Source organism: Carettochelys insculpta, chromosome 23 (assembly GCF_033958435.1).
Source record: "Carettochelys insculpta isolate YL-2023 chromosome 23, ASM3395843v1, whole genome shotgun sequence".
Lineage (NCBI taxonomy): Eukaryota > Metazoa > Chordata > Testudines > Carettochelyidae > Carettochelys > Carettochelys insculpta.
Genome location: NC_134159.1, coordinates 8,024,772 through 8,039,901, shown reverse-complemented (window position 1 = coordinate 8,039,901; position 15,130 = coordinate 8,024,772). Strand labels below are relative to the sequence as shown.

Sequence of the window (15,130 nt, the reverse complement as noted above, 5' to 3'; positions counted from 1 at the left end):
AGCTCTGCTAGACAACGATAAAGCATGGTCAGACTTTTTCAACTCTAGTAAAAGCCAGTCTAGACATAACTAAGGAAGAGTAAATGCCCTTAAACACAATTGCATGGATCTTTACTTTAATAACCTGCCTCTACAAAAACAGAGTTAGCACGACCAAAATTCTGAAGATAATTTTACAGGTACAGTCCATCAAATGTTCAGAGAAATGTAAGTTATGTAGTGGTCCAGTACCACTCATATTTAAAGCAGTGCCGCCCAGGATACTGAAACATCCCATCAGTTTTAGCAGTATATTTCGACTAGTAAGATTAAGAAAGATTTACCAGGTTGCCATATAAAGTTCCTCAGAGCGTGTTATAATAGAATGCACTTTTTGGTGCTAAATAAGCCAGAAGAGAGTACAGTTAATCTATATTAAAAACCGGTTGTTTCTGTAAACACTGTTTGTCTATTAAATCACATTATATATAATACATACTTAAAATGAAAATTGTTAAAAAACAAGACAATGCTCATAAGTGATGACAAAAATACTTTTTATTTACTCACTTAAAACACTAGAATATAAAAAACATTTAGAGAAAATGACCAAGAAATGACCACAGCTATAAAACTTTCAAGAATTTCTTTAAGGGTCAAGGGAGACTAAAATTCATAGTAAAGATTCCCCAATGTTGCCAACCTGTAATACTGGATTCTAGACTTAAACATGTTTAAACAAATTAAAGCCATGCTAATGACAAACTTACCATCCAGTTCCTTGAAGGCATGCCACCGTTTAGTCTTTGGAGGTCCCAGAATACCATTTAAGTGTTACTCAGCAGCAGTAGCTGGTAATAGTGCAAGTGCTAAAATGCAAAATTCACAGATGGTACAGAGTTTGGAAATCATATTTGATTTAGGTGCAGAACAATTAAGCAACTTTTTTCAAAGGGATTTGAATCGTGAGAAGATGTGGGTTTATAACTGTTATCTCAGGGAGGGGGTCACAGTCCCCACTGGTTATTTTTAAAGTATGTAGATTGAGACTTAGTTGCCAGCTATCCTCTTGGACTAGAGGTATTAAAGTAATACCAGTGCAAATATCTAACAAAACTTTGATGGTCTACCCTTCATGAGAAAATATATTGAGACACAAATAGAGATCCTAATTAACATCCACTTCAAGAACTTAAATATCCAAGTCAAAGCAGAATGTAAGCTAAATTGCTCTAAATCTCTGTAGATAGAAGCTGCAGAATATGGAATACAGTAATAAAAGGATCAGTGTGGTGTTGGATTCAAGCACATACTAACCAGTTTCTGAAGATTCAATACTTATGGAAGTAATCTTGCTGGATGTGTGACTACTGTAGAGATGGGCAATAAAATACTTTCACCAGGTTTAGCCCTGACTGGCTGCTGCCACTATATTTACCCACAGCCCCACAGGTATGGGCAATTACAGCAGCTCCAGTTGGCCACAGACCACTATTCCCAGCCACTGGGAGCTGTGGGGAGCAGCACTTCCCACAGCTCCCTTTGGCCAGGAACAGTGATGCATGGCCAATGGGAGCTGCAATTTCCCATACCTGCAGAGGCACAGCAGCAGCAGTCTGTCAGGGATTAACGGTGGGGAAGCAGATCCAGCCCATGAGCCGGTAAATTTGCCCACTCCTGAACCACTAGATACTTTTCTTGTTTGGGGATAAGAAGCCTCTTATAAATACATCAATACATTCTTCAGGTGGACGTTCGTCATTAGAAGCTAATATTTTACTTTAGCCATAACTTTATAGTTTCTTCTGTGCTGACAGAGTAGGAATATTTTTCCATTGGTCCCCAATCAGCAGGATGATTTAAAGCAACCTACAATTTTTTTTGCTTTATGGTCTCATCCTCAGAGGAGCTGCTTTTGAAAATACATTTATGTACAGCAAGTCTCCTGAGATATAAGGGTTAGTTACTTCACCATCACCCCTTCTAACTCACTTAAAAAAAACATCAACCCTACTGCCTAAAAACAAGAAGGAGCTTCCCTGATGAGGATGCAAGCTGGAGGGACTGGCTTACCATTTTAAATGAGGGCACCCAACCATGTGAGAACTTGATTTTAGATACATTACACAGAACAATGCAAGAAATAGACAGTGGATTACAAGTAGAGTGTCACGTATCAATGCATGATGAGTGATGGATCCATTTGACTTGTCAAACTTTAAAGCATGCTTATCTGAAACAAATTATTTTACAAATATGATTACTGCAAAAACAACTTTACGGAACTTCATCTCAAAGCGCAAAATAAATTAACTGATATGAATTCTTTGCATTCAGGGCTGCAAAACAAAGACACATATTACTTAAATCAGTTTTATTTAAGAATTTCCTACATTGACAAATCTTATAAAAAGCATCCAAACACAGAACTGCAGCAAACAGCATTCTTATGGTTATCTTACAGACAGTGGAACTTCCACCCTTAAGAGGCACACTGAGCTCGCTAGTGAACTCTGCTACAACTACCGCAAAGCACACCACAAACTCAATGTTCTCGTCACCATCCCCATCATCAATTCACGTTACCACACTTACATATCAATAACAGAAAAAAAACACACACCATACAGCATTCACAGCAGTTGACAGAAGGGGGAAAAATACAGATTCATTTCACTTAACACATTCAACTAACTGGTTAAATAGGTATGAAACCCACTTAGTCTTCCAGATATGGATGTCCTTTGAATGCAAGAAACACTCGTACTGTATTTGCTACCATTGCTCTCTGCACACTCTCTCACCAAAGCCACAGGATTGAGAGACATCTCGCCAAGTAAATAAAATCCCATAATGCACCACCAGGTCTCTGCATGCGCTCTCTCCTTTTTCTCGCACATACCAGCCCTCTCATGCCTCGGCACCATCATCAATCCCACACAAGGTTTCAAAAGTTCAAACAGCCTTCTGGTTCCATCTCACAGCCTTGCGTTCATAGCGTTGATACGACTCCATGAAACAAAGAGTAGCGGATAAAAATGGAACACCCACCGTCTAAGACGTAGCATGTGCAGTGTGATGAAGTATTCTTGGATGAGAAAGCATGTAGACAGAAGTATTCCTAAAGCAGAATATTTACAGCACTGCTTTCAATTAAGTGCTTCTTCCATACACATTTGAAATGAGATGAACTGCAGAGATTAAATGAAGCCTTCATATCATACTTAGTATATGAGGGAAGACAGTGTTAAAAGAAAAAAAAAAAAAAAATCAACAGTGACACTGCGTTCTCCAACTCGGACATTTGGAGAGATTCTTATGGTGGGGATCAAATTAAAACAAACGAGGAAAAGAATGTAGTTTCTGACCAATGGTTTCCTTTTTTGAACATGCAAAGAATTCATCTGGCCAGGAAACAAGGAATAAAATATTACAGGAGAAACCTTTCCTCTCAATTGTAGTGTGTTAGTTTACCCATCAGGCAAACAGCAATTCACTTTCAACCATTCAATAGTCCAACAAATTATGTAACAAAACTTATAAAATTCCTTCAACCTTTCGTTTTACAAAAGAAAAACGTCAAAAATACTGTTGAATATACTGCACATTGAACAAATTGATCAGGAAAAATTTAGAATATATGCAATTTATAATATACTTACCATGAGTTTAGAAAAATTTGATTTCCCACCACAGAGTCAGTATCAGAGCCCACTGTGTCTACATTCCCCAGCCTGATGATTTGGAATCCATACTTGAACCAAAGCCTCCATTAAACCCACTGCTTGATCCTGCATTTGATGCTGACCCCCACCCTATTGCTGCCCCCGAATTAGATCCTCCATAAGAATTGCTTCCTGAACTAAAACCCTGGTTCTGCTCTCTTTGCATGTTGCCTTGAGGTTGGTTGTTTCCTGATGGCCCAGACTGGTTCTGTTGACTAGCTAGCATGCCCATCATTCCCCAGCTGCTCTGCAATGCTGCCTGAGCTGCTGCCATCATAGCAGGGTTGATACTAAATGCTCCAAAATTCATTCCTCCACCCATATTACTGCCCTGGTTGTTCCCCAAGCCGCCTCCTCCCCCCCTGCTATTACCAAATCCACCCTGATTCCCAAAGCCTCCTGGATTGCCACCAAATCGTCCACCTCTTTCTAACTGTCTATTGCTATTGTGCTTAGGTTCAGCATTGGATATATGTACGCTGATTCCTTTAATGATCAAGTCCTCTCCACAAAGAGACTGGGCAACCTATAAGAAATAAGGGATGTAAAGAAATAAAGTTAGACCCCTTTTAAGTTACTTGTTACAGCACAAGACAAACCACATGATTCTGAATAGATTTGTAAGCTGTAAAGGAATGGTATGTGAAGATTTGATTCAAACTAAAAGCAAAAATCCTTTCACTTCACTGAATAAACTTAAGTTAGTCTCGTGCAGAGATCCATACACACACTACTAGCTAAACTGTATGAATCTGTAGACATGAACTGTAAGCATTTGATGTAATTCAACAGAAATTCAAAGTGGAACTGAAATTTTCCAACTGCAATGAGAAAAACACTATATATTCAAATCCAATAATTACACGCTAAGTGGCAGTGTTTTTCAACATTTACAGTCTGAGGAGTATTGAAAAGACTTGGGAAATGGTTTCCTAAATATCAGGGACTAAATTATTTTAAAATAAATACCTGATCATCTGCAAATGTAACAAAAGCAAAAGCTCTGAAGGGTTTGGGGATGAAGACATCCACCACTTCTCCATACTGAGAAAAGAACTGCCGGAGCTCATCTGCAGTCATATCCTCAGTGCAGCGCCCAACAAACACTTTTCTGCTGCGCAAAGGTTCATCAGGACTTTGCTGAGTAGAATCACAGAAAAAGCAATACTGACCAAAAAACTGCCATCATCCTTCTGAATATTGCATACAACGTAGTTTAGCATGATATTCTCAATAGCAAAAGAAACAGTTAACTAGGCTATGGGAGTGTATCACAGCTGCAGGAAGATCTGAAGAAAAGCAACCTCCAGTTGCTGTCCAGTCCACCTGAGATAATGTAATTAAAATCTGTACCACATGAGAGACAGACTGTAAGGATGAACTTGGAATTCCCAAGTAGATGAAAATGCAAGGGGCTTGTTCACACTAGAAGTTTTAGGGAAATCTATCCTGTTTGCTCTTACAGTGGTGCAGTTCCAATAGTGCTGACCATAGTCGAAAGATCACTCTATACTGTCCACCGCCATTAACCATCCCATAATCTAGAGCTCTTCTGATGACTACAGATTTGTTTAGAACAGTGTTTCTCAACCAGGGTTATGTGTCCCCTTGCGGGTACACTGAGGTTTTCCAGGGGTACACATCAACTCATCTAAATATTTGCCTAGTTTTACACCAAACGACATAAAAACACTAGGAAAGTCAGTACAATCTGAAAGTTCATTCAGAGAATGACTTGTATCAACTACTTCATATGTCTTATGTGGAATTGTAAGTACAATATTTCCATTTCAATTCATTTATTTGATAAGAAGATGGTAGAAAATTAGCAAGTTTTATGTTGTAGTCTTCTGTGATATTTTTGCATGTTTTTGTAAGTAAGTAGTTTTTAAGCAAGGTGTAACTTGGCATTATGCAAAACATATCTAACTCCTGAAAAGGGAATAATCCAGAAAGGCTGAATGGCACTTGTTTCAAGACCTCAGATTATTTTAGGACCATGTTTCTCAACTGGTCAGACACGTACCCTTAGAAATCTGGAAGTACTTAAAATTTTCTTAAAGGGGTACTTGATAGAAAAAAACAAAAGGTTGAGAAACACTGGTTTAGAATATCCTGCTCAAGCAGTATCTCTTAGAGGTGATGCCAAGTTGGAGGAAGCTGAAAATTGAAAAGTGATGACAAGAGGACTAGTTAGGGAGGCAGCAAACATATATTTGCTTATATACTGAGGAAGCAGGCCGAGTTAAAAGTATTGAGTTCTATTCCCAGCTCTGCCACTGACCCAGTCTGGCCTTGGACATGTTACCTATCCTCTGTTTCTTACTTTCTCCCTTTGTGCAGAACAGGGACAGTCAGACATTTATTTTAGACATCAGACTGGTTTCTACAGTTTTCAGACTAGCATCTTCTCTCCTGTGTGAAGGAGTAATTTTCTCAAATCCCCATCCTACTGCTCCTTCTCTCTCTTCACCTCAGCATCAACCCTCCAGTTTACAGGTCCCATGCCTTCGTCTTCTGATATGCCTCAAGGATCCTTCTAAAGCCCATCCTCCCACCCTTTGCTTTCCCTTATACCTATTCCTTTCCTTCATTCAACTGGACTAATAAAAAGAGTATGTTTTGTTTCTACAAACACTAAAATAATTTAAGGAACAATACCTTAGAATTAGGAAGTTTACAGTCACACCATCTTCCATCTATCATGTGTCGTTGAGACATCACTTTCACCTGAGTTTCATACTCCGTAAATCGAACAAAACCAAATCCCTTTGAATGACCAGTTTTAATGTCTTTTTTAACCTAAAGTAGAAGAAGGTGGGGTGGGGGGGAGAGAGAGAGAGAGAGAGAGAGAAAAAGATGATCTAGCTATTTGAAATACTGAAGCAGCATATGCACTGGTATTCTTAAACTACCTGCAACACATGCTAATTAGTACTCCTTTCTTAGATCAAAAGGAATGCTAGGATTACTAAAGTATGACTAAGAGTTCAATGCAAAAATGCTGATCCTATCTTCATGAGGCTTCTATTTCCCTCATGAAATAATGGTCTGTGGTACTAGCAATGATACCACATAAAAGCATCTGACAAGTTTCATACTTATGAGCGTGTGAATTACCATTCCAGCAAGTACTGTTCAAAAGAGCATGACCTTGATTCATGGTGGGAAAGTGCTAATGCAATCTCAATATAAAACAAACCCTTAAAATTAAACTCAAATTTACTGTTAAAGTTTCAAATTCAAACAAGAACTGTAAAAATATAAGACTTCACAAATGCTACAATTACACCATACCAATAAACTAACTTTCAAGTACAAAAATCAACTACCCCAATGGGCCATATAATATCTCATTTACGCTGGCATAAAAACAGAACTATCTTATTCTCAGAAATCAGTCTTGATATGTATGGCTCAACTATCTGAACGCATACCAAGATACCTCCAAGAAAAACAGCCAATTGCAAAGCAAACAGCATAAAACAAATTTTAATGTTACAGTAAACTCTTTCATCTCTGGCATTCTATCATCTGGAACATTCAAATAACCAGCATTTTAACCATAAGCAAATTTTAGTTATGTTTTCCGTAAGAACAGTATAGTGAAAGTAAGTACAAATAAATACAGCAAACACAGTATAAGTTTACAGTATACAGTATTACTGTTGTTGGTAAATGAAGTAGTCTGTGTACATTTTTGTTTGTTTCTTAATATCTAATCTTGTTTTTCTTTAGTGTTCTGCATTTTTAGGCATACCTCTCTATTATCCAGAATATCTGGCAACCTATTCCCAGTTGGACAGGAGAGTTTACTGTACACTAAGGACATACTCTGATGTTTTACTACCTTATTTGCTTTGTGCTGGCCCATGCAGAAAAACTTCCCAAGTTATTTGAATTCATACATTTTGATTCAAGTAGAGCATCAAGTGCAATAAAAGTTACCTGCACCATGAGAACTTCTCCAAATGTACTGAAATACTCCTTTAGATCTTGTTCAGTGGTTTTCCAGGGAAGACCCAAAACTATTAAATCAGAAGTCTTTTGTACTGCTCGTTTTACTTTCACAGCTGACGAGGCATCTGTTTCATCCATTTTCCTCTTGTTATCTGAATGTAAACATGTGCATCAGAAACTGTCAACTCCACATCTCATGAAAAGAAAGCTAATGCCATTGGTCAGAAACAGCATAATACAAGGATTAGATCCTTTTTGCAGTACATATTGTGGAAACTAACAGGGAAGAAATACTATTTGCTGTATGTATATTCCACTGTCCTATAATACTGGGGAGAAGAGTGCAGAAGACAGGCAGATTCAAATTCATCTTTCAGCTTGTGTTCCACCCAAGTACTACCAAATAACATTCACATGCCTGACCAGAGTTTGTATTATATACACTTTGAAACAACAGCTACTCAGTTAAAAAGTACACACTTCACACACCCCTTTTGTGTGTGTGTGATCTTTTACCTTTCCCACGCCCTTTCCTACAACACTAATGTCCTTGGCCCTGATCACAAAATGATTGTCATATGGGCGAACCTCAGCCTTGCACAGACATCACTGCAGGACTGGACTTTTGGAAGTTCTGAATTAAGATTGTTAAATGCCTTACAATCCACAAGATAAAGTCTTATTTTAAAGCACCTTGTACAATTATGATACTAAACAATACTCTCATGAATTTAAGGACTTTCTGAAATTCACACTGTTGGCCAGGCACAAACTTTTAAGTGAAAAGGGCTTATTTGCAGCTGCACTATAATTTTATAAATTAACACGAATACATAAAAGCTAAGGAATCTCTATATCTTGCTGTAAAATTCCTTGTAACTAAGAAAATAGGGATGTACCAAAAAATCATGGAACAAAACCAAACCTTTGGGATAATTAACAACATAGACCAGATTTCCCCAGCCAGCATCTGGAGCATGCAGAATTCCTTCCACTAGACGGACTCCTCTCATACACTGAGACACTGGGTTCCTGTAACGTAGGCCACATGCTCCAGGGAACTGAGCAGTAACTGTGGATAGCAGCACAGTGCCATCATCCTCTGAGGGGATTTCAATGGGCTCGTCATTCTCATCCTCAGTAACACGGATGTATTCAGACATCTTTGCTGGATTTTACTAACAAAAAAAAAGACAGATGGAAAGAGAGAATCGGCAATCTTTTTACTCTAATTTTATTTTTAATCTCACAATAAATCACTTTGCTTCTTTGTAAAACACTGACCACGCTTTCCGTCCTAGGACCCTAGCAGGAGGTTGCATTTTATCCTAGCTATGGCTTTCGTGCTATGTTCTTATACCAAATGTGTAAAGTGACATTTAAGTGGGGCTGCCAGGAGAGAAGGGATTATGCACAAAAATATTTAAAACTTGGAAAAAGAAAAGAGTTTGTTTACAATCTGCAGTGATCTCACCAAACAGCCCAACTTAGGGGACGGAGCAAGAGCCAAGCATGGGTGGGACGGGGTGAAGGAAAAGAGGAACTGCTAGGAAGAGAAAAAAGAGGAAACCAAGCGCCAGACCATACTGGAAAGGGAGGTAAAGGGGGAGTAGGGATCAGGTACTGCAAGGGTGGGGCCAAACCATTTATCAGGGGGACGGGGGAAGACGGTGTAAATCATACTAGGGAGGAGACAGAAAAAGCAGTCAAGCAGCACTTTAAAGACGAGCAAAATAACTTATTAGGTGGGGAGCTTTCGCGGGACGGACCCACTTCTTCCGACCACAGCCAGCGCAAACCACAGGAAAGGAGAGAAGGGAGTCAGGATCAAACCATTACCAGGAGAAAGGGGTGAGGACCAGGCCATATGGCTGGCCGATAAGCTACCCCTACACGAGGCCTAGTTTATAACACCCGCCCACACACCTCTGAGCTAGGCCTTTCCGTGCGTCCCGCCGGGCCTAGCTGCCCGCGGTCCCCGACCCGCTCCGGCAGGGCCCAGCCGCGAAACACCAGCGCCTCTAACTCTGTTCCACTCACTGGACCGGGGGCTCTTACCCCGGGTAAGCAGGCTCCAGACACCTCCACTCTCCTGCAGCCGCCGCTGACAAAATGGCGGCTCCCGGCCCTCAGTGGCAAAGCCCGGCCTCGGGACGAACCATTCCTTCTGCGGGGGTTGATCTGGAAATGCACTGGAAAGAGCCGACGTCGGGCAATAGGTCTGTTTGGAACCGGGTACAGCAGCGCTCATGCGGACCTCAGGATCCCTCCCTTGGTTTGTGCGAAGATGTACCTCGGGACGGAGACAGCAGCAATTCTAACATTCCCCCCCGTAGACACCTCAGAAGAATGGTACGATCCGTCTCGCCGGCAAGGCGCACGCGTGAGGCTGGGAAGGTGGGGGAGAGTTGGGTTCTGGGGCGGGCTTGCGCGCGGGAAAGTCTTTGTCGCTGAGCCGTTTGAGGTAGGCGAAGCCTACGGCCGCCTTAGCATTGACCCCACCAGCAGCCGGCCTCTAGTTGGAACACAGTCCTCTGCCTTCAGCGTCCTTGAGTTCTTTTGCCTTTAAGGAGAGGGGAGCAGAGCAGAGCTGGAGCTGTGGGATGGATCCCCAGCTCTGCCTTCCATGCCTTGTGCATGCTCAGGAAAGCCCTGTCAGCTGTCTGTGGTGCCCTATGTGGCTTGCGTGGCCTCATATGGCAGTGGCAGGGGTGACACTGAAAATTTAAGGGGGAGGGCAGAATAGCACACAAGCCTGTGAAATGTATCAGAGGGGTCGCTGAGTTAGTCTGTGTCTTCAAAAACAGCAGGAAGTCCTGTGGCACCTTATAGACTAGCAGATATTTTGGAGCATAAGTGTTTGTGGGCAAAGACCCACTTCATCAGATGCGTCTGGCAACGTGGGTCTTTGCCCATGACAGCGTGCGCTCTAAAATATCCGCTAGCCGGTAAGGTGCCGCAGGACTTCTTGTTTCAGTCTGTGAAACTTCTGTCAAGGTTTGAGCGAAAGCACGAAGGCTCCTGTGCTTTCATGTTGGGGTGTAGTGTGGAGTCCTGTTCAAAGGCCAGCGATGTGTTCTTCCTTGGGCATGCAGAAATGTTTAACTTTTAAAAAATGGGGTAAGTGTGAATCCGTGCACATGCATTCTCGGACCGGCCTGTCCCCTTGCCCCAAACCCCTCAACATGATTTAAGAGCAGGTTAGATAGACATCTGTCAGGGATGATCAGATGGTGCTTGGTCTTGCCATGAAGGCAGGGGTCTGGATTCAATGACCTCTTGAGGTCCCTTCTTGTTCTAGTGTTCTGTGATTCTAAGCTCTTCTTTTTTTTTTTTTTTTTTTTTTTTTAAAAGATTGAGACAAAGATGTCCCAGAAGTATTTGTTAAGTGCACAGTTCCCCTATGCCCCCCTTCAAAAACCTAATTGGTAAATGCAGTGCCCCTACCTGCTCCTTCCCTGCCCACACAGGCACCATTTGCCTGTGAATTGAGACTTTTGATAAATGTAAGGGTAAAATAATTAGAGATGGTGTAACAAAACAAGCATTACAATACAGGAAATTCAGAAGTGATATGGAAAAGCATATTTAAGGCACCCAAACCACTTTAACTCTATTCTATAGTTAAGCATGGGTTTTACAAAAAATATTTTTTTTCTGATTTCTTTCCCCCTACATCTATATCATTTAAATGTATGTAAGAACTTGCTTTATTAGAAAAATACAGTATATTATGAGATGTATGTGTTATGATAACATGGAAAGCTGCTTGTTGAAGTGAGGATAAAAGATACAAGTGCTGAAGTGTGTGTACATTGGAACATACTGATGAATCTCACACGTTCAAGCTGTTAGCAAATAAAAGTTTAAAGATGAGACATGCTAAAATAGGAAGAAAATGAAGATATGTATCAGAACATGTTAGAACACAAGGAAGTAGTAAAACACAAAAATGGGAGAAAAGGCTGGAGTTGAAAGTACGTGCTGCAAATGGTTGTCCAATTATTAAATATAAATATAGGATAAAATTTCTAAATTTACAACAGTAAACCACTTATTCATATGAAAAGTTTTGTCTGGCTATTAGAGAGCTATCATTTTGTTACACTCAGGTGGCATTGTGTTTTGATTTGTTGAGTTCCATCCACACTGATTAAAGGAATTCAAATAGTTAATCTGTTGAATACTTTTGTCCCGTCTTTTTTGTCCACCAGAATAAACCCCAATATTTACACAGAAAATTATTTTTGGCACTGATTTTCACCTGTTATGGTAAAAAAACACTGAAAATTCCCAGGAAAAATAAAATTAAAATGATGGGCCCTATCTTCATTGATGCAATCTACACAAATATTTGTAGTCCTAGGTTAAAAATCAGTTTAATTTAAAGATGTATTTTTTTCATATTAAGTTTGAGGTAAGACAGTCAAACAATTATGACTCTTTCTTGTAGTACCAAAAAATCAGCTTTTTTCAATCTTGTATCACAGGCCCAGATGCTCAATGATATTTAGGAGGCTAACTTCCATCTATTTCAATAGGATTTAGGAGCCTAAATACTTTGAGAATGCAGGCCACAAGTGTTGAAATACATCGGTCATAACTGTATGGGTCTTTCATGGGAATTTGATGGCTGAATTAATACATATTTTCTACTGCATTTGTCTAGTTCTGTTACATTTTCCCTATGCTGATTTTATTTAAAATAATGAAAACACTTTTTTTGGTTCTATTACATTGTTAAAGTTTATTATAAATAAAACCTAATTCTCTGAAGATAAAAACAAGGACATGAGGGGCAGCAACCATGTATACCAGGACACTGTTTCCTCTTCTTCCCACTCCCCTGACTGTCAGGCAGCAAGGGAAAGTACACAGATTGCAAGACTTACCCCCTTTGCCCCATTCCCTCCCCAGCCAAGAGTGAGAGGCATGCACACAAGCCACATACTTTCCCTTCGCTCTCTGGCAGTCAAGAGAATGGGAAGAGCAAGCAGGATCCAAGTATTGCTGTCGCACCCTCCTCTCCAAAAATGGCGTCCTTGATATGAAAGGGTAATCTGAAATACAGCTAACTGAGATTTTCAGTCATGCCAAACTTTCCATTCAGGGCTTAACTAAACTCATGTGATATTCCTAAACATAGGAGACACAACCAGCCCATGGCCTGGAGTTTCTTAATTAGCATGTGGGAAATCAATATTGCCCCTTGTGAGATGTAGGCTAGCAGCTAGAGCAGTGGACTTCTAGCTGGGACTCCTAGTCACCAGATTTGCCCATTACTCTAGGGTATGCTCATTTATTTGAGGTTACGGGGTGGGGGGGAGAGGTGAATAAGTCTATCAGTGTGCTACCTGTGATACTAGTGTTCCTAAGGAGTTTTACTTCTCCCTTCTGCTAATTCCCACCCAATGGAGCTATTGTGCTCAAACCAGGGTCCACAAGATTAAGTTCTTCCCATCCTGGACACAGGTGGACACATACACAGAGCACATTCATCTGAGAGGACTGGTTAATCAGCACTTACAAACTTGACACCTTATATTTCCATAGTAACAGAGAGGAAGCCGTGCTAGTTATATTTTATCTTATATTTCCATGTACTCAGTGGGTTGGGTTGCACAGCAGTGGCAAGCTGTGGCTCTTATATGCTGGGTTAAACAGCACTCTCAGCTGCCATCCTCATATGCCACCCTGGTTCAGTACCTACTCTCTAATCCCCACTTTCACAGCACAACCAGGAGTTCTGGAGTAGCTTATGTACAAGAAGCGTTGTGGCAGAGTAAATGGGGAAGCCAAAACACCCCTGAGGAAGAGCAAGCCAGAGAGGAAGAAAGGGAGATGCAACCAGGTTAACAATAAAAGTTATTTCTGGGTAGTGAATATATATGTATTTAACAACTACCATAGTAAATAAACTGATTACAAATGTTAGGGCTACCAAACCAAATAATTAATTAATTACATAAAGCAAGGTTAGAAGGCTATGCCTAGAGAGCAAGCGATCTCACCACTCCGTGGAGCTTGCACTGATCAGGGGTCCGAGATGGTGATGGTAGCCAGGGTTCCAGAGGGCGGGAGACAAGTAGAGCCCCCAGCACCATCAGGCAGGAGGTGATGAGGTCTCAGTGGAGCTGATGCAGAGTTTACATCCAGGTATCAGAACATTTTCTTCATTAAGGGTAGGTGTTTTTGTAGAGACAGGAAAATGGCTCAAGAAGAATACTGGATTTGATTATGGGTAAACAGGCAAGACAATAGAGGCTGATCATGCCCGGTTATGGGTGATGTTCCTTGAACAAGCTCACAGTGCAACCAGTTTCTGTATTTTGGGTATCAATAGGATCCATTACTAGAACTGGTCTGATAATGACTAATTTGGATGCTCACGGGCCTGGGTTTATAAGCATCTGAAGCAGAGATTTCCCATCAGGCAGTGCTGCTCTGCTTTCGGTGTCTCGTAGTTCAGTGTGGTTCCTGCTTTGGAAGAGCTGTTCTCCATTCATTGTGCTAATGGAGATGTCTTTCTGCTTTATCTTCCGTGCAGGTAAGGCTGGGAGGTGTTTCTTTAATCCAGAACATGTTAAAAATTGCCATGTGGCCCCCGATTGAAAAAAGGTTAGCTACCCCTGGTTTAGATAGTGCTTGTTCATGAGTTCAGGGGACTGGACTTGACCTCTCCTGGTTCTCTCCAATTCTGTGATTCTGTGTTGGGAGGACTTCAAAACATGGGAGGGAGAGGGAAACTCAAGTTCCTGGTGCAACAAAGACAAGGCTGATGAGAACTTTTGCTGGGACAGCAATAAAGAGCAAAGTGAAGAAGCTATGCAGCTTTCAGAACATCATGGTCTCCTTTGAGTGCTCAAAAAGTTTGTGGTGATTTTTTTTCCAGATAACTGTGCAAAACTATGAGACAAAGTGTCAGTGTATGTGACAAGTGAACATGTCAATTTCCTGCTTAATGACAGATTGCACTTTGTGCAGTGAAACAGGAGCTCAGAATTTGGTCTGAGTGTTTCTGGAGAGCCAAAGCTACTCTCACAAACCCTGTCTAAATGCATGTTTCTATATGCCATTTCTTTCCAGCCCAGAAGAAAGATTCCACATGTTAGATTGTCAGTCTACTTAAACCATCTGAATTCGTACACAAGAGTTGGCAGATTTGAGGGTTGATAAAGGTCCATTTGTAAAATAAAATTAATTACCTAATAGCACCTTTCATTCTCATGGTGAATGTAATAGTTACTAGTATTGCGGTGACTACAAAGGCAAGCCTGGTAACCACTGTTTTCTCAGCAATGACTTGCAGATATATGCATATTCAGTACTGTTTTATGAGAGAGGAAATGTGGGTAGGGCCTGTGTTCCCTTTCTTTAAATAAAATAGTGATGCTTTTTTAGCTATCACTTTAATTTAATCTTGTCCAAAGTTTAGTACTTCTGATAGCCTAGTCATGCAGTCTGAT

At 40.7% G+C, this 15,130-nt stretch overlaps 1 protein-coding gene across 5 annotated transcripts; it reads right to left on the bottom strand.

Moving 5' to 3' along the window:
- Window positions 1-2,338: 2,338 nt before the first annotated feature.
- TARDBP (TAR DNA binding protein) lies at window positions 2,339-9,781 on the bottom strand. 5 transcript variants are annotated; one of them, XR_012642360.1, is made up of 7 exons: window positions 9,723-9,781; window positions 8,590-8,842; window positions 7,653-7,816; window positions 6,366-6,506; window positions 4,674-4,844; window positions 3,642-4,230; window positions 2,339-3,170 (listed from the first exon to the last, which is right to left on the bottom strand). XR_012642360.1 is itself a non-coding variant. In XM_074975738.1 (6 exons), exons 2-6 carry the CDS (start codon window positions 8,825-8,827, stop codon window positions 3,700-3,702), a joined length of 1,245 nt encoding a protein of 414 aa, XP_074831839.1. In that variant the 5' UTR covers window positions 8,828-8,842; window positions 9,723-9,781; the 3' UTR covers window positions 2,339-3,699. The 5 variants fall into 5 exon arrangements, 3 of the variants coding, with proteins under 3 accessions (XP_074831839.1, XP_074831840.1, XP_074831841.1); XR_012642361.1 differs by having other exon boundaries at window positions 2,339-3,100; XM_074975738.1 differs by having other exon boundaries at window positions 2,339-4,230.
- Between the last annotated feature and the right edge of the window lie 5,349 nt (window positions 9,782-15,130).